This window comes from Ambystoma mexicanum, chromosome 10, assembly GCF_040938575.1.
Source record: "Ambystoma mexicanum isolate Mex_15411 chromosome 10, UKY_AmexF1_1, whole genome shotgun sequence".
NCBI lineage: Eukaryota > Metazoa > Chordata > Amphibia > Caudata > Ambystomatidae > Ambystoma > Ambystoma mexicanum.
The window spans coordinates 1,234,278,214-1,234,298,314 of NC_090932.1; the positions used below are offsets into that span (position 1 = coordinate 1,234,278,214).

General features: G+C 46.9%; 1 protein-coding gene across 2 annotated transcripts in view; it reads left to right on the forward strand.

Annotated features, from left to right (window-relative positions):
- The window catches only part of NOS1 (nitric oxide synthase 1), an 833,905-nt gene that overhangs the window by 751,828 nt on the left and 61,976 nt on the right, over positions 1 to 20,101 (forward strand). For both annotated transcript variants that reach the window (XM_069619207.1, XM_069619208.1), the window contains exons 19-23: positions 8,769 to 8,907; positions 11,259 to 11,337; positions 14,896 to 15,089; positions 16,779 to 16,948; positions 18,178 to 18,388. In XM_069619207.1, coding sequence (XP_069475308.1) covers positions 8,769 to 8,907; positions 11,259 to 11,337; positions 14,896 to 15,089; positions 16,779 to 16,948; positions 18,178 to 18,388 — 793 coding nt within the window. The remainder of the gene's footprint in view (positions 1 to 8,768; positions 8,908 to 11,258; positions 11,338 to 14,895; positions 15,090 to 16,778; positions 16,949 to 18,177; positions 18,389 to 20,101) is intronic.

A 20,101-nucleotide genomic window follows, 5' to 3' on the forward strand; every position in this document is an offset into this window, starting at 1 on the left:
GTGTCAACAATAACCAACCCCTTGAAGAAGACTCCCATGTGTTAAGCATCATTAGTACCAGGCGAGGGCGCAATCAGAATGAAAGAGCCATTCGGATTGGCCCTCGCCGAGTCATTATCAGGCCGGGAATCCCTCTGTTGGGATTTCACAGCATTTGTCCTCGGTGGGGGGCGTGGCAGCCCCTCAGCCAATGAGGATGCTCGAAGCGGGGCCATCCCCACTCTGAGCCTCCCCACGGCTGAGAGGCTATCTTTGCCCCCCGCCGGGGACAGAGGTAAGGCTTTTTTTTCCCTCCCCTTTCCTCCCTCCTCCCACCTCCCTGCCCTCCCCACCCCACTTACCTTCTATGCCTTGGTCCCCGGCGGGGGACGATGGCAGCCTCTTGCCGTGTGCTCCGCCGGGGACCCAGGTACGTTTTTTGTTTTTTTCCTTCCCCTCTCTTCCGCCCTCCCAAGCGCACTTACCTTCTTTTTTTTCGGGAGCGGACGCGCTAGGAACGCTTCTGTTTCCAGCGCGTCCGCTCCCGATGGCTGCCATGGAAAGGGAAAACGGACTCCGTTTTCCCTTTCCCGCCTGCAATTTTCTTTGTCTTTGTTTTTTTTGTTTTTTTTACCGAAACGCTGAAGCGTTTCAGGACAAAAAAAAAGCTTTTAGTGCCCCGGTCACGCAGTTTTTGCAGGCCGGGGTACTAATAGGTATATGCCCCGAGCGGCAGGGGCATTACCGTCTCAGGTAATGCCCCGGGGCCTTTGTTAAGGCCTTCGCTTCGCCCGGGCCGATAACTATGGGCCCCGGGGCATTACCTGAGTCGGTAATGCCCCCGCCGCTCTGGGCATATTGCTTTATTAAACACAGACTTTATCAACATTCAAGCCTTGGTAATGCTAGGGGGGTCATTTACACCTTTTAGTGACTATTAGTGTTATTAGTCAGCTGCTTGTCACACGGCTGTCACTTTGAACTCCTAAGATATGAATGACTTGTATCACATATTCACATTGTAAATATCACAGTGTGCTGTTTTGCTGCGGTACTTAGTAAGACACTAGAATACGTTATATAGTTGACGTGTTGAAGCAGTAACTTGTTTTGTGCAGGGGTTTCCGGCTCGTAAAAGGGAGTGCTCTATTGCAAGATGTGGAAGATGCAGCCTGACCTAGCCAATGGAGTGTCCCTGCGGCCTAGCTACCGTGGGGGGGGCGAGTGGACAGAAGGGGGTGCACGGGTTGCTGTGGAAGAACGATGGTTTCTTTGATTCATGCATCAATTGATTGCAGCAATAAATCCTTCAGGGTCATAGAAAGGGGAGCCCAAGGCCTTGAGTGCCAATTTCACAATGGTATTGCTGCATGGAATCGCCAAAATAAGAGGGAGAGCAGGGAGACCTAATGTGTTGTAAGCCCCTGGAGAATTTGCACCGGCCAATTGGCTCGCATGAATGAGGCTTTACTCGCAGATGAAAGCCCACATTGCAAGTGTTGGCTGCCGCCTCATCCCAAGGCCCCCCAATTCTCTGCCTACCCCGACCCTCCCCACCCTTTCCTTGCTCCTTCGGCGGTACTTAAAAGCTGTACTGATACACAGCAAAGTTCACAATATTTATTTAAAACATCACTTTTTTTTCATTATCTCATGCATATTTCCATTGACTTCATGGACTCCTAGCTTTTGCAGCCACACGATCTATTGTGTGTATCATTTTCCTCTCATTTCAAATTTTAACTAATGCCAAGCACCTCATTTTGTATTTACTAACCTCCTCTCAAGTACCAGCAACAGCAGTAACCAAGACACCAAGAGCAGCCCAACATTTGCAAACAACAAATACTTCTTTGTAAGGTGCATACATTCCAAGAAAGGAAACACCTTCACTGCACACACATGTCATACTTTTTTAGTTTTGTCTGAGATGGCGCTGAAAGCACTGTGAATCAGCCGAAACTCTGTTTATGGGAAGTACAGATAGAAGAGGGATGAGATTAGAGGAACAACACAAATCAAATCAAACACACAAACGAGGCGGATTTGTTGGTCATTTACTCAACCATTGACCGCCCAGGGCCATGCTAGTGCCTATGGCCATTCCCACCCATTACCTGCCCATCCTCACCGAAAACATATCCCTCCTGTACTTTCAAAAACTTAATTTAAAAGCAGTATGTGAGTCTTTGTATTTGCTCCGTGCACTAATTTCCCGCTATACCGAAGCATTGGCAAAACAAAGAGTTTCGACTCTGGCTTAGACATAAGAAAGGCATTTGCCAGGAATTAATCTGCCCAGGTACTCGCACATATTGCCATTTTATGATTAGGTTGTATTACCACTATGGCAGTGCCTGGAAAAAGTGTATCTCGTGCCTAGAAAAAAAGCCAAAACTGTTGAATTTGCCAGTGCTTGTTGGCTTTGCCACTGCTGTGCTGTAACAAAGTAAACATTGATTGAGGAATTTTAATAACATACACTGTGAACGGAATCACTTGTAGGGGCACCCAATGTTGTTAGCAAAATTAAATGATTGCAGAGGATAACACACTGATAACCTTACAATGCTATGAAGCCAAGCTTTGGTCACAGTCTGACGTGTAGGCACTTGACCACATATCTAATTGGTTCTGATTATGACTCTAGATGGTTCTGATATAGCCTGATAGATTGAGGGAAGGGTCGTTACCACAGAATAATGACCCACCACCAAGTTATGGCACAAGGCAAAGCCGAGTCAGAAGGGAAGTGTCTTGTTGAAAGAAACCTTGCCTGGAAGTTGCATTGCTGTTTCCCTGTCTGTGTTTAAAGGTATAATGTTCAGAATTCAGTCAATACCAGTAGTTACGGACTGCTCTCTAAACATTCTGATTGGTTGAGAGGAAGTTAAGTCCATTGCTAATATAAGTTAATGTTTGCCTTGCCACAGCTAAAAAAGATCTGGCTTCTTTGCGATTACTTTAACAATGTGCAAATCACATACTAAATAGGCGTAACAAAGTATAAATCACTGTAGAAACATGTTAAGCGAAAGGACTATGATTACAACTTTCTTTTCCCATCCATAAATTAAAAGGTAGCAGCCAAGCTAGCCATCAGTGCATGGAAGTCTGTATGGCATGCCCTGAGGCTGCAGCATTATCTACAGAGCAAGGCATCAGAGGAGAGGCAATCGTGAAGCTGATCATTCACAGGTCTTGCTTATTCTGATCAGAATAAAGTACCAAGAGAAAAGATCAAAGGGAGAGTGCACGTTGGGAGAGGCAAAAGGTGTGCTGGGTGACGGGCATAAGTGCAAGCGAAGAACTGAACAACATAAAATCCACAAGAGCAGAGAATAAGAACAGCATAGAAGCAAGACAACAGGCATGGCAAGGAGAAAAAAGACAATTTGCTAGTACAATCATTCCTGCTGGGAAAGCTTGTTTTAAAACTGAACTGTACGTTTTTTCCTGACATTGCAGAGGCTTTCTTCATGCTGTATTTCTGCCGGCAGGCTGTTCCAAAGGCCGGCACCTCCTGCTCTATGTGTGTTGGCCACGGCTCCTTTGCCTGAAAGGAGCCAGTAAGTTTTTGTTGCCAAGGAGGATCTTAAAGTCCTGGTGGCATGTGTCTTTAGATGAGAATGGGCAGGTTCCCTGGGGCATTACCATGGAGGGCCGTGTGGATGACACATAGGGGTTTGAATAATTGATTGCATGCTGTGGACACTTTTGCAATTTGGGAATGCTAGTGTCTTTGAAACTGCAGAGACGGTCGCCGATTGCCCGGTCCTGGATGGAGACCAGCCATTTAATGATACTATTTGAAGAGCACTCCCCCATATGAAGTGTGGAGGCAATCTGAGTGTCGTCGGCATGCAGCTGGAAGGGAGTGGAGAAGACATCAAGTGGAGTGGAGAAGGGATCAGAGTCTGTGATGGGCTTCACCTAGCAGTTCAAGATGAGAGGGCAGGCTCGGACTAGCCTATAGGGCAATGCCCGAACCAAAAACGCAAAATGCTAGATTGGGCCCTTTATTTGGTCAAAGTGGGCCACCTTTATGGCCAACGTGGGCCAGTTTGGTGAATTACTTCACTATGCGACTAGTAGTTTTGACCATTGTTGCTGAATAAATATTTTTTAAATTGCAAAATGTGCATCACATTTTATCAGAAAACTTCTCCCTTGGGTACTATTCAAACAGTCTGTGACAAAAGGAGTGAGTTGCCATTTGCAAGGGTGGGCCACTTTTTCATTGGCGCCCGAGACAATGTAATGCCCCAGCCTGACCCTGGGAGAGGGAACATCAGTGTGCACAGTCAAATGTTCTGCTAAAGCGTCTTTACGTCTTTGCAACAGGATGCTGTGGTTCATTACGTCACATGGAGAGGACAAGTCGACGAGGAGCAGCGCTGCAGGGAACTTTTCATCTGCTGCAGCATGTTTCCTTTCTGTTATTCTTTTCATTGGCAACTAAGCTTTGTTCTGGGCCTCCCTGGCCTGCGCTCTCTCTTTCTCTGCAACAAATGTTCATGACGGACTGGAACACGTTCGAGTGATAATTTACCTGCGAAGCGAAAGGCATACAATGAAAAACAAATTGCAATTTTTTTAGAATACCGCTGCCATTTTGTGGTTGGATATGAAATAGTTCAAAACATTTTGCTAAGCAGTCCTGCCACATTTAGCCAAAAACCAGTATCGTACTTGATTCAGTTCGTAAAGACAGTAGTACACTGTTAAAACATGTTATTAGTTGTTAAATGCTGGTTCTGGCTAGAGGTTTGCTGTTCTTAGCAGCTCAATAGCGCCCTCTTGTGAATTGTTCACAGATGTAAGGCATGTTACTGTTCTACGAGGATATGCCATAGATGCCAACTTTTTCACAGTGGGCTGGAGGGTCACTTAAACGTTGCCCACGCTTCCATAGCCTGCACACCAAAAATGTGCATCATTTGCATAGCCACGCCCACTCACGAAAAGGTCAAAATGCACGGTGACCCTACCACACTGAACACAATTACATTAGAATTAGAAACAGGCAGAGTTCCATTTACGTTTGTGTAGTTGATTAGTAGCGTGGATACTTGCATTTGCTCCAATATTGATGACAGTTCCTTAGTTAACTTGATTTGTGCTTAGTTTGACAGACAAGCACTTCATCTTAGAAGCGTCACTCTGCATTGTACGTTTTAGTTACCCTTTAATAGGTATTCAGAAGTGATGAGATTGCGCTGGAGTGCCTTGTGATCTTGGACACAAATGTTCTGAGAATGGGTGTTCACTAGCAGTGACTTTCTTGGCAAATTGACACATCAGTAATAAATATATTTAGTGATGGGGCAAACACAATTACCTGTCCATGGTTTATTATTAGAAATGAGCAATTTCTTCAACCCAGCCACACCAATAACTGGTGTGCCTGACCTCAAAGCAGATCTATATAGGTATTTTTTGGGAGATGTTTCAGCAAGGCTATATCTACACTTCTGGTCTGTGAAATCTGCAAACTTTAGGAGGTCAAAGCTCTGTGACTGGCTGAAGCAGACGTCAGTAGCCATTGCACTGAGATCAAAGACTCGCTTTGCGTGTACAGGGATCATCACTTTAAGAAGTGATGACCTTTTTTCTCCGCCTAGCTCTGCACGCGGCTTTCCTACCACATTGGCGGCTTCCAGGGTTTGGTCTTTTATTGCGGGCCAAACCTGTGAGTCACTGGTCAAACCCGTGAGTCGCGGGCCATACCGGTGAGTTGCGGGTCAGAACCGTGAGTCGAGGGCCAACCGGTGAGTCGTGGGTCAGTTGGCAGCTTTGGGAGGAGCTGTACTTGACATATTTAGGGATTCACAGCTATACCGCTGAAGAGCCTCTGCAGTTTGATTAGACATGCTGCGTTAACCGTATGGTTATTTTAAACAAAACAGTAAGAAATATGCAAATATATGGATGAGCTATTTTTACCAGAGCCTGCTGACACTAATTACATGCACAATTCTTATTATGTGCTCAAATGATATGATCGCCAATGTCACAATTAATTCGTAACCATCATAGAAGTTAAATTGGGAAACCAATGTTATGTAGCTCTGTGATTCCCTTCCCTGGAGGGCCGAGCACCTCTCAGTGCCTTTTCTTAAATATACCGGCATGCAAAAATCAAATGAGTGCAGTGGTGTGGATGACAGTATAGTCGAGGAATGCACGGCCCGTGAAACTGTTGCTGTCACCTTCACTTGCGACTATACTGTCATCCACACCACTGCATTTGGTAGTGCTTTGAAGGACAATATATCCAAGATATGGCGCTGCAAGGTATTAGGTCCCTGCGCCCTGATGGCAGCAGCCAACTCGGGAGGATAGCTCAGGGGCAACGTGCTCGCCGTGGAAGCAAGACGCCACGGAGCAACACAGGTTCAATCCCCGAGTCCGCACTTAGAAACCTCTGGGTGTTAAGTGTGTTATAAATAACCTATCATATCATATCATAATAGAGTGTGCAGAAGGAGGGGCCTGCGCCACATGGAAACGGCCAGCGTCAAAAGGGCCCTGCCGATATAAGGCATACCATCACTGATTATGCCTTTGTTCCAACCAGGGGCTTCTCTCTAAGTAGCCATAACAAATCCCTTCTCTTTGTCCATTGTTGGGCACCACCTCTGCATCTGCCAATGACCACCTTACCCTGCACTCATGGAAAGACACTCAACCGTTTAGAGGAGTAACTGCCTGGGACCTGACATTCAAGCATGCGCCACACTGCTTGGAGGAATAATCAATCCAACCAGGACCTGTAGGTGGTCATTGCAGCATTCAGAGGAGCAACCACCCCAGGTGTAGCCTTCAGGACGTCATTACACCACTTTGAGGAACAGTCGCTCCAGCAGTGATCTGCAGGTGGCCATCACACCACCTTCAGACATTTCTACTCTATGCAGGGCCTTCAGAAACACACCACAGCACTTGCATGAAAAGTCCCTCAAACCATGGCCCATAGACTGCTATCTCACCATCCACATCTCAGCTAGCACTCCCGACCTTGCTTCCAGGCAGACAACATGCAACATGGAGGAACAGTCACCTGAGCTCTGGTCTGCAGGCTGCACTCTCACAGTATATAGGACCAACCACTCTGGCACTGCCACCTAGGAGAACATGGCTTTGTTCTGAGGGACGTCCTGTACAGCTCTCACTTCTGCAATGTTTCTGTGCATCACTCAAAGATCATGGTCACTCCATTCCTCACTTATCGGGGTGCCCCACATCTTTAGGATACAGCCAGGAGGCCAAGACAGCAACATAGTAGAATACAGCTACCAACGCCGTAGTCGTTTTAAACAATTAAAAAAAAAGAAAAGTGTTTTTGGTAGGGAATTGGGGGTGATGGGTGGATTAAAAGGGGGGGAGGTTGGAGGAAACCCCGTTAAAAAAACAATACATTCAGCCAAAACGACAGCTGTGAAAACTGCAGGGTTAAAGTGCAAACTGTGAAAACATGTGGAACTCTTTTTAGGGGCATCATGGCTGCCACCGCCTCAAGGATGAGCCTCATTCCACAAATGCCTATTCTTACTTCGATCGGTTGGGGTCAGCTACTGGGAATGATCAGAACCATCTTATTAAAAAAAACTTGTATTATATACCGTACCATTTTGTTTATTTATTTCTGTTGTTGAAAAATGGACTTGGTGTCCAACATACAAATTGCTCACAAAGAAATACTTGATGCCACTTTAAGGGAGACCAAGATCAGAAGAGTCGACCTGCCCTTCTTGTTTCATTTGAGTGTTAACTCTGTTTTCTCTCCTTGGTGTTGAAACCAGTTGGTAGTGCCATCTTTCAGAACCAGCAAGCTGATGCTCTTACACTGTAACCAAGAGTAAGCCGTATGACCTACTGACTGTTCTGAAGTTTGAGCTTATGACTTTTATTGGTTATGCAAGCTATTTTATTTTTTACTGGTTTAATTGCGTGTTTCTTTTTTTCTATTTTTGTGTCAGGCGGTCCGGAAATAAGGGTGCCGGTAGCAACATACCGGCCCCCTTTCCAGACCGCCAGACTACGAGAATGCCTGAAGGGGCAGCAGCCATTGCAGGGATGGTTTTCACGAAGGCACCGGCACCATTGGCAATGACACCGGTGCTTCTGTGTCCCCATTCCCGTGAAGTCCTAGAGGGCCCCACGGCAGTGGGGACTTATAGTTCCTGCCCCCTGGCGTCCCGGGGCCGCCGGGTCATGTAATATCCCTGTGGCACTGGGATATCAAGCAGCGGGAACAGTGTTACGAGGTCGGCAGCAACCCGCCTGTGGCACCGGCGGGTTACCTCCGACCTCGTAATGAGGCCCATGGTTTTATTCTGTGCTAATTAATGTTTTAATATGTAATACGAGTGCTTTTGTGGAAAAAAGTTTCCAGAAATAAAGCAAATGAACTGAACTGGCTCTGACTCTAGTAAGTGATCTTGCACTGCACTTAGCAGAAATAATACCAGGTGTGGGTCTGATGGTTGGGGTCAGGCTGTGGGCTTGGAGTCAGAAAACCGACAATCACGGAAACCCCATTGTGTGGTTGCTGGTAAGGTCGGGTTATTGCTTATCTACTGGTTCTCATGTTATTGCCCAGGCACTGTTAGTGCATTTGCCTCATTAATCATAGAGCACACCGTTTTAGTAAGGTATTGTTTCAAAAGTGACTATAAAATGAAATTAAATCTTGTCCTTTTTATAAGCATGCGTCCATGATGCTTACAGGTTTTGTGAAAGTAAAAATGTTTATGCACACTATAACAATTGGGTGTTTTGTGCAGGCAGCCTGTGACGTATTTTGCGTGGGTGATGACGTGAACATAGAGAAGGCCAACAACTCCCTAATCACGAACGATCGGAGCTGGACGAGGAGCAAATACCGCCTTAGCTTTGTCGCCGAGGCCCCAGAACTCACACAAGGTACAGTATGAAGGCCTGAGCCGGCCTGCAGCAGAATTTCAGAATTCACTGTAGACATTAGTCATTATCTGATGTCATGAATGAAGGTCATGGCTGGAGGCTCACTCTAAGGAGTTGCCTAGTCCCTTGTATCCTATTCTTCTAAAGGATACTAGTAAACAATGTGACCGGATATATGAACTTCCAGTCTATTGCTTTTCCTCGACTTTGACAGATATAACAGACCTCCAGCTCGCTCAACGTTCCCATGTCTTAAAATGATATCAGGAACCCTGAGGAAAGGTATCCTAAGATTAAGAACATATATAACCAAGAAGTGCACTTCTGTTATGGTATAACAAGCTTCTCTCCTCTCCCCACCCCCACTCAAATCATCATATCCAGCAGGAAGACAATCCAAGTGTCCATGTGCCTGGCTTTCAAGTGTCTCATAAAGGGTTTTACAGCAGTATGGGCACACTTGCATCCCTTGGTGGCTTTGTTTCTGTAGCCCTTCTTAAGGATAGCTCTAGTACCCAAGGCATCCGGCTTGCAATATAGCTGGGTTCCCAGGCACTGTGAGTATGTCCTGAGTATACGCCCTTGGAAGGAAGTAGTCTGGGTTAGTACTAAATACCAGATTACCTGTTTCTGTGCTACCTGCTAGGACTAGAACACACACTGTCCCAGCCTAGAAGTCTGTCCCAAAATGGCCCACCAATCATTCAAACTTTTGGTTTGATGATTTTCTGTGCTGGAAAAATACATCCTTCGCAGGCTATTCATGTAACCAGAGAGTGGCTGTTGAGGCGGGAGGAAGGTCCTCTTATACACACTACACGCAAGTCCCAGTCACCACGCGTTCCTGTGCAGTAAATAGAAGGGATGCCCCTTGCTTTTATTGGATTTAAACTACTGTTAATTGGAACGTGGATTGTTTTTAAGTCATCTTATGAAAGCTCTATTTTCTTTTAACAAAAATGCACTTTTTGACAGCATCATCCATGAAATTCGGACACAAAAATAATTTGAAAAAGGATCAAATAAGGTTAAAAAGTACTTGTTTGGCAATGTGTCTTTCTTGTGGTTCATACCTCTTAACAAAGCAACCAGTTGCTGAGGTTTTTTCAAGTCCTCGGTGTACTGTGGGGCTGTGTGGCGTGTGTAGTCACTCATCCTTTGACTTGTGTATCTTGAGTAGGGGGGACCTTGCTTGAAACTTGCATCTGAAAACTCCAGTGTCCTTCAGGACTTCTGGGGAGCTCATGAGCTTGAAAAGCAGACGATGAGCCCAAGAAAGCAATTATCAGAGAAGACCACTCCAGCTCTGGCCCGTTAAAGGATTCAAAAGAGCCCAGAGGAATCAAGGAACGTGCAACAGCACAGGCAAGACGGCCGTTGTATCCCTCACTGTCCCTGGATACTGCATTGCCTAAGTGAACTACAACACTTGCCTGCGAAGGCTGTTACACAAATCTGACAAAATGGCCACTCCAACCGCTTCAGAATATGATGCTGAAAACATACTACTTGGTTCAGCAGAAGCAACTAGCCTTGCCTGCTCCTCTAGGAGAGTGCTTCACTCAGACTGGCTAAGGATGAGACAACATGGGTGTTTGAAGTGAAGATACAGCTTGCTGGCTCACACACATGGCCTGACACCAATTGTTTGCTACCCACCAGCATTAGTCTCTCCTCCCCTTTGCACATTAATGATTGGTGGAACTGCTTGTCCCACTGGATGCTATATCATAGGTTATTCGTTGCAGAGCTATGTTTAAAGACATTGGGCCTCATTACAAGCGTGTTGGTCCGGAAACAACGGTGCTGGTAAGCTTACCAGCACCGTTGTTTCCGGACCGGCACACTACAACTCTGCTGGGCGGATGCCCTCCCGCCCGGCCGGTCTGACCTGCCGGGCGGGCCAGCACCCACCCACAGAGTTTCACGGAAGTAAAAAGCACAGTTATTAACGGTGCCGGTGTTTCCGTGGTCCCCACTCTAATAGAGTCCTTTGGGACTCTACGGGAAAGGGGAACAATATTTTACTGGCGTCTGACTTCCCAGCCACCGGGGTTGTAATCCCCCGCTGTTACTGGGAAGTCAGGCGCCGGTAAATATTTGCAGATTGGGGGGCAACCTGCTGGTATCACCGGTACAGTTACAGCCGGACCCATAATGAGGCCAAAACATTTTAACAAATAGGGTCTGCCCTTTAGGCAAACTTGCCTGCACAGGCCTGGTCTCCCCAGTGGTAACCCACAGCATTGCCATTGAACCACATTGGTAGAGCCAATTACAGCAGATGTTTTTATCTAGCAGGCGTCCTGCATTCTGGACCATTTAACATTGCTCTGTTTTATCTTTGACAGCTCTCTACAGTATCCACAAGAAGAAGGTGTACAGTGCCCGGCTCCTGGGCTGCCAGAATTTACAGAGTACCAAGTCTAGGTAGAGTGCCCATCTGTGGTGATTGGGAAGGAGGTCAATATTTTGAGGGCACCTTAATGATAGTATTGTTGCAATGCGTGTTGCATCTCCAGGTGCTGTTAGTCCGCTCTGAGAGATGGCGAGTGTCCGCTCAGATTGTACATGTTCTGCCATGTAGTTCTGACCACTGCGGTGGATAGCCTTGTTTGACCAACTGGCTGCCATGAAGCCAGAGTGGGCACCAGTGGAGAGCCAGTGTGGGAAAATCGTGAATAGTGTCTGTCTGTTTTACCGGAGCATATTGTCACACTCCTGATGGTGAACAATCTGCAGTCGCGTTGGATGATGTTGAGGGGTGTCGGTGCACTTCCAGGGGGGTCTACCAGAAGTACAGTGTCCACAGTCCAAGGGTCTGCAACCTGTCTCACTGGATGTTTTGGACTACAACGCCCATGATATCTCACCATTCACTATGGTGGGTTGGGCTGATGAAATTGTAGTCAAAAACATCTGGCGAGCCAAAGTGTGCAGACCACAGATGAAGATACGATTGGTGCACGTTGATTTGGGTCTATCGTTGGCAGGAGTATTTTTGATTATCTTGTGTAGGCGATGTAACTGAAATTGTGCTACTCGCACAGTGCTTTAGTTGTAACATTTGCAGGATAAATGTGTATGGGAGAAGCAAGGGTTTAAGCGAAAGAAGCATTTTGGGTGCATGTGGTGTTGTGTCCATCTGGTTCTTGATTGGCATAGGAAGGTGGGCGCAGTCTTGTCGTTGTGAGAACTGTAGGTAAACATGCAAGACTTAGCATGTTAGGGGACTTTACTTCTCAGGCCACGGTCAAGGCACTGAAAGCTCCTATGTAAAGGTTAGCCAGGAAACCTAATGTGGGATTGGCTCAGGTGTGGACATTGCTTTGACTAGCCGTGCTTGCTGATGGGAACCTTGGCGTGAACCTCTTCCGCCAATGTCTGTAAGGCTCCGGAGGATGAGAAAGATTTGCTTGTCCACTGTGTTGTGCTGTTAGAGGTTGGGGGGGGGTGCTGTGTAGGGCACGGGGCAGGATGCCTTGTTGTCCGGGATGCACCATCCTTTTGCCCGGACAAAGGGGATGCCTTCATTAAGTTTAGGCAAACTTCCTTGGTGTTTTTGAAAATTGCTTTGGCATTTGCTGCAAATAGGCTGACCAGGCGTGCTGGTCTCATGGAGGGTCCTGCAGGGCCTCTGTGGAAAGCCGAGTCAAATCCCTACACTCGTCATATGTTAAAGAAGAGGTTTTATTAAACATAATCTTACATTTTTTGATGGAATTAGAGATCACTGCAAGTTCGTCGCACTTCCCTTTGGAATGGGATATCTTTGCATTGGGTAACTGGAGTTGATGCGTGATTTATAATTTCAAAGAATTTTGTGGATTACCTGTTAATCGATTTTGTTTGTGATAGTTTGTTACCAATATTGTATTTCTTATATGGTGTTTCCTGGTATAGCTTTTTCTGTAAAAGTATGCATACAACATCGTTTCTCGAATTTAAATACGTTCCCAAAAACGGGCTATGCCTTATTTCTCAGCAGAGAGAAAGTGCGAGAGCCTTCTCGTTTTGGCATGCAAGTGAAATATTTGGAATTGGGAAACGTTGTCTTCTTTCTGTTTCTTTGTTACAGCAGGTGTGGTCCCGGCACAAACACGCGTTTGGCACCATCACGGAGTTTCCATGACTACAATCTAACGTGAACTCACGCATGTCCCATAAAGGGCAATGGGGGAGGGGCTAGTCTCAAACCAACCATGTATTTATATATAATATGAGTTTTCAGGAAGTGAGAGGGTCAGAATGTCAAACAGATGAAGGAGGCAGTGTAAGAGAAAAGGATGATGAGGCAGAGGGAGGCCCGAGCAACAGAGGAAGACCTTGAGAGAAAGAGAGAGACCGAGGGAAGCTGTGAGGGAAGGTGGGAGAGAAACAGATGGTGGGGTACGAGAGAGAGGCAAAGCAAAGACAGAGAGGGAGAGATATACTGATGAAGGCGGACAGGGGAGGTGAGAAAGAGTGTACGTGAGAGAGGTGCACATTGGGGTAGAAACGGAGAAATGCAGAGGAGAAATGAGAGACCGAGCATGGAAGAGAGTCGGGTACGATCGAGGCGCAGAGGGATAGTTGGTTAGCCCCAAAAGGACTCTCAACTGTAGCAATGCTCTCCTTGAAGCGCTGACCTTCATGTGGCCGCATGCAGGTGCATGAGCGCGGAAGGCCTTTCTGCTCTTAACCTGCCAATGCTCGCATAGGACTCTCGCGGGCACTGGGGAAAAGGTGTAGGCACCGTGTTCTAGAATGAAGTAGATTCCAGAGCCTTGTACTTTTTGATAGCTTTTGTAAGTCATACGAAGAACGTGCAAACATATAGTAGCTTTTTCGGCCACAGACAAGTGGCTCGATGTGCAGTTTCTGTTCCAAATTTGACAGTGTAAGAAAGGGAGTTTAGGAAATGTGACCAGAGAGGGAGTGCAACTCAACAGCGTTAGTTTCCTTTCCATGTGAATGGAAGAATATCTCCTAGTAAGGCAGTACCGCAGCCATTGTGGACTGGTTATAAACCCACTTTTTGTAAATATTTACAATCTACTTGATGGTGGGCACCATAGCTGCACCAATGGATGATAATGCCTAATCAGTTGTTAAGCGACTCTGTTACTAAGACAACACTGCGTCTTGGCCCCCTGGTCCAAATGCAGTGGGTTGAAAGTCATGTAATGCACGTTTAAATAGCTCTAACTGCAAATTAAATCTCTTCAAGGCGCTCCCAGTCAGAAAGGGCAGCGGCCTGACTTTGTAAGTCTAGTAATCAATGCTTAAAGCTAAGGCTACACTTGGAGGCCTGGGGGTTTAATGGCGAGGTCCACTGACTGTGATACTCCAGATGGGGCCTCTAGCTTGGCCTTTGCACATCTGCATCCTGCCGTCTTGTTCTGGGTGATCCTGTGGATCAGCTACAGCGCACTGAAGGGAGCCAGATGGTTTCCTTAGACTTAGCCCGATTTCAAGAGTCGCAGGCCTTTGATGAGCATGGAAGTTCTGAACTGAACAGGTACACAGAGTTGGGGTAGCGCGGGAGCGCAGTGAATGGCATTAACAAATATAGGGCGCTTCCAGCCTGATAATATTGGAAGGATGTGATGTGGAAACTGTATTTAGTAATGGCAGGAAAGTCCTAGTGATCTGCTGAGGTTGTAGATAGGGAGAACGTGGAAGAAATTGGAATTGGGAAAGAGCTGATGCGGATGTGGGAGAATGGCCACAACATAACCTGGATGTGGAGGTATCTGGAGGCTGATGGAGGGGGGATTTGCTTCCTCGTTACTGACAGCTTACTAAGCTGCGGGACAGCCCTGCTGGCCGACTAGGAACACTAAGAGGTGATTGCGGGGGTTACACTCTGTTCAGCAAAAGGCATTCCTGACACAAGTGGCGGTCCAGGGGTGTAGCCTAGGCTTTCAGCTGCGACACAGTGCAGAAGCACAGCATGGACCTGAAAGGCAGGCGGGCTCTCTGATTCCCTGTGTCTCTTTGTTGCAGTCGGTCCACTATCTTGCTACGCCTTCATACCAATGGGCAGAAGGAGCTGAAATACATGCCGGGCGACCACCTGGGTGTGTTCCCAGGCAACCACGATGACCTAGTCAGTGCCTTGATGGAGCGGCTGGAGGACGCGCCGCCAGCCAACCAGTTAGTGAAGGTGGAGCTGTTGGAGGAGCGCAACACGGCTTTGGGTAAGCGGGGCATAGCCACGTTCACTGTGTGCAGCTTCCAATGCACCATGTACATGCCAGCATGTTTCTGTTAAGGCACACTCTGCTGGAGCTTGCAGCTTTCAGGCTCCCAGCTCCAACCATGATATCTACCAATCGATCCTTCTGCCTCTCCTTGCCCCACATTCTTTCTTATAGACCTGCACTAATGATTGTAATTTAGCTGTGTCAATTTTTCATCTGCCACTCTACTTTTCACTAACATCTATCAATTGCACTATCTTATAATCACTAACGCTGTCCCTATCATTCTTTATTGTACTTCCTCCTTCTCGCCCCCCCCTCTCTCTCTGTCATTTTGCGCCTGTCTTCCTTTCATGGTTTTCTCATTTGTCACCCTTTATTTTTTCTTCCAATACTCTTTAAATCTTTGCCTGTTGCTCTCTGTGCATCTTGCAACATTTCACTCGTCACCTTTCCTTTGCGTTTGTGCGAAATTAGCATTTTTCCGATTTTCAAATGGTGCACAATGCACCTTACAGCACTTGGGAGTAAGTGAACGATTCCAGGGCAGGGTCAGCATGTGCTGCGAGTGAGATGCTGAATGGTAGCCCTTGATGTATGCAAATGCCAGCGACTCTGGCAATTTCTAAAGCCATTGTTTGGGTCAGGGTTGATTCCAAGTTTTGAGGTCACATTTTACTTCTGACCACTCATGTTTAATGCACGTGTGTTGTGATGTTTAAATGTTGTCCTGTCCTGATGGCCATCTGTGTATGCGGAGAGAACGTTGTTGCTTGAAATGATTGTACAGCACAGGAGAATGTTGATGAGTGTTCTGCGAGGGTCTGTTCGGGACCTGAGCTAGTGTGTGTGAGGATGGCCGGTGGGCGGTCTGTCTCCTTGTACATAAGTGAAGTGACTGGAACCTTACAATTGTATATATGTAATTAGTCCGCGGCTAGGGACAATGAGCCTGTAACAAGCAAGCTCATTGGCCCTTGCTGAGTCGTTACCAGCCCGACAAAGCCTTACCCTGAGTCGCATTCAATGTTCAAATGGCAGCCATGGAAAGGGAGAATGGACTACATATCCTGTTCCATGGCGGCTATCTTGTATTCCTTTATAGTTGCTAAACGCCGGAGCGTCTGACAACTGAAAAAAGAAACTATTACTACCCTGCTCTAACGGACCAGAATATCGATCGCAAAAAGCCCCTTGCTGGGATGTCATTACCGCTTCCAGTAATGCCCTGGTGCTTGTAACTATGGGCCCCAGGGAATTACCTGAAGCCTCCCCACCCCCAGCTCAAGGCTTATTGCTTAAATAAAACTTTAAAAATTAACTGTTTCATCTTACCTGAAGTGGCTCACAGCTGCTCTGTGCTTGGACTATATCTGCCCACCAGGTTAAAACAATGTGTTGCATTGCTTTGACAAACTGGCGTTAAGTTGTTTTTGTTGAATGCATTATTGTTCAAAGCCGACTGGACTATTGGAAGCCATGCCAGTGCCTCCAAGGGATTGGAGTAGATAGTGAGAAGCCCAGATTAGGTCAAACTAGCATGTGACCGACTTTTCCCCCAGCCTCATCAAGGCTTCCGAGTATTGCACTGTTGAGATATATGGATATTTTAGTGCAGACCAATGTTCCTCGGATTGGTCTTGTGTGTTCTCTCCTCTCCTTCTTACCCCATCTTGCTCTTTCCAGGTGTTATCAGTAACTGGACACAGGAGGAGCGCATCCCAGCCTGCACTGTCTTCCAAGCCTTTAAGTATTACCTGGACATCACCACGCCCCCCACGCCTCACCTCATGCAGCAGTTTGCGCTACTCGCCGTGAATGAGAAGGAGAAGAAGCACCTGCAGATCCTCAGCAAGGTCAGCGTTGCCAATGCGGCAGCTGCGCGCCTCAGCCGGTCCCTTTTGTGTCACTTATGATCTCACGCAGTGTCGTAGAAAGGGTATGGCATGCTGGTCAAGCCCTGTTCTTTATCCCCAGTGCCCATTGTTTAACCCGCCATTCTGGCATGATAACACAAAGGTTCCCCCTTGCTAGCCTCTACGCCCAGATGTATATAGTGTGGGCCTGTCCTGTCATGAGACGGTGGTGCGTACTGCGTCACCAGCCCCACGTTCTGGTCTACGCTGGCTCAAGGATGAACACATTAGCTCAAGGTTTCCTCTGTAAGGCCTACCCCAGAACATTTTTCAAGAGTTTGCAATATGATGTGCACTCTGACCAGAAACTCCTCCCAACTGAGTCTCTGGCCTAATCACAGAGATGCACAGAGACATCTGTTGGAACAGACACCCTCCCTGTACCTACTTAGCACACCCTTCTGCAGCACTCTGCGCCCTAACTATGAGGATCCACTAGGGGCATAATTCAGTATTGCCAACATGTATTTCTCACTACAAAACGAAACGCAGAATATTGTATTCTGTCATGGATATATCAGAGAACAACCACAAATGTCATATAGCGAATTACATATATGATATGATATATAATATTCTATACTGTCATATTCTAATATCACATTCGGAAACTATCACATCGCTCGTTGAAACAGCCCCTAAACTCTGCTTCTGCACAATAAAGGTCAGTTTAAGACACGCCATCGTGCACAATTGTTTTGCATATTTCTTTGGCCTCCTGGAACATAACAGACCAAAGCAGCCTCCTTGAAATTATTTTGTGATTGTCTTGTTATGACAGATGAATTTTGAAAATGCGAATTTAAACATTCTCTTCTCAAGATCCATTGCTGACAATTGCCCTCCCTCCGCTGTTGTTAGATCCCCACTTCCTTGTTTCTCTGCTCCCTAACCTTGTTTTCCCCCCTGTAATTGTAAAGCGCTCCATGGCTTCCCGAAGCTCGTGCCGTGATTAATTAATACCCTAAATAATATCAATAATGATAGCTCTCTCCACCTGCTCATCGTCGCCTCCATTTCTGGGCATGAAGCGTATAGGCCCAGGAAGGAGGGGAGTTCTCCATGCATAGCCAGTGAGGGAGCGCTCGGGCAAGTGGTCAGACCAAGGCAGCAAAGCAGCTTCACCGTCTTAAATCGCTTTTCCTATGCTATTTCTGTCCCTATTTTAGGGCCTGCAAGAATACGAAGAGTGGAAATGGTACAGGAACCCGACGATCGTGGAAGTGCTGGAAGAGTTCCCGTCCGTGCAGATGCCGTCCTCCTTGCTCCTGACCCAGCTTCCCCTGCTACAGCCTCGCTACTATTCCATCAGCTCCTCCCCAGACACGCACCCCGAGGAGGTGCACCTCACCGTAGCTGTTGTCTCCTACCGCACGAGAGGTACGATGGCCATCGATACCCTTGACCGCTTTGAATGGAGTCTGGCACAACTCCTTGTGCCCTGTTTTGAGAACACAATATCACAGTAATCCAAGTTGCGCTTCTGAGAATTTGTATTATCAGTTATCATTATGTAAAGCTCTCATGTGTATCGCACAGTCGTGGTTTCTCTGGTCTAAATCCGAAGTAATTACACAATGTTATTGTGGAAGGAGGTACAATATAGGATGGTGTTAAAGATTCAGGCAAAGAAACAAGTTACTTACTGAGGTTGTTAGAGGAAGTGAGTGTTACTTCTCATGACTACATTCAAGATAGTATCTCCAGTGGCAAACTGAGTGTGGTTTTGTACAAAAAGACTGTATCTAAACGGTCGCATGTACAAAAGGTTCTACAAATGCTAGCACCAAAAGTTCGAACACCAAAAATTCGAACTTTTGGTGCTAGCATTGAAGGTAAGTTTAAATACAAATTTAAAAAACGCGAGGGCGGCGGTGGTGTCCCCCGCAACACCCTGCTCACTATACTTAACACTATGGTGAGCAGGGTTGCGGGGCAAACCCCTGCAGCCCCCCGTAAAAGAAAAAAAAAGAAAAGGATCCTGCAGCACCAGTTCCCGATCACGGAAGTGAAAGGAAACTGGCGCGGTAGGGACCCAGCGTGAATAGAAGGTAAGGGGGGTTTATGTTGGGGGTGTGGTTGGGGGTGTGTGGAGGGTGTGGGTGGGGGTGTGTGGAGGGTGTGTTGTGGGTGTGGGTGGGGGCGTGGGTATGTACGTATGTTCGCATGAGAAAGATGCGAACTTTTGGGAGTTCGCACCTTTCTCATGCGAACATTCCGGCCACTGTAAATTCAGCCGCAGTCGGATCACGTGGATTCCTTGAGTGTAGCTATTTGAAGCAATGCAATGTAACTATTTGTGGTCTCGTGGCACTTGGCTCTGTGAGAAATTAGGGGTAATAGGTCATTAGTGTGACAGTGGGAGAGGCAGATGGAGAAACATGTGGTGTTCATTGGTACAGGTCGGAAGTACCTGGTTCCTGAGTGCCAGTCTCATTGCTATGGGTTTGGTTGATGGGAGTGTGTTGTCCACAGGGAAGAACCCGCGATCTGATAAACTACAGTGTTTTGAGTCTAGTTAACCAGTGTTGTGGGAGAGTGTGATAGGGCACACAAGGAAAGCTTAGTGATGGTTCGGTTGGTGTTGATATGCTAATGGCTAGGAATGTGAAGGCCTTGTGTCGGGTTGAAGCGTAAGGTGGTAGGAGACCTTAAAGGTGAGTGCGTTAGTCAGGAGAATGGGTAAATAGGCCTTACGAGGGAAAACAGCCAGAGGATGGTGGATTCAGTTGGATGCTTACGCTTCTGGTGACCTTCAGCCTGGCTGACATATCAAGCCACTCTGACCCCTCCCACCCCCCATTGCATGCTGAAATGCTGCTGGGCCACATAACTCTGTCACAAGGTATTTTACAGTCTAGCAGGGGGGCCTAACGTTTTCCATTCTTTATCATTGGAGAATTACCACTGCCTATGAGACTTCACCCACAGAAGTGGGGTTGGCCTTGTAAAGGGATCTGAGTGTTAATGATAAAATAACAATTGCAAGCTTCAGAAAAGGAACTAGGAGCCTCAAAAACCAGGACTGCGCTCTGCAGGGCCAGAGGGCTATGTCACTCTTCTGGTTGGCTCCTCTTGCTCTCCTTCATCTCT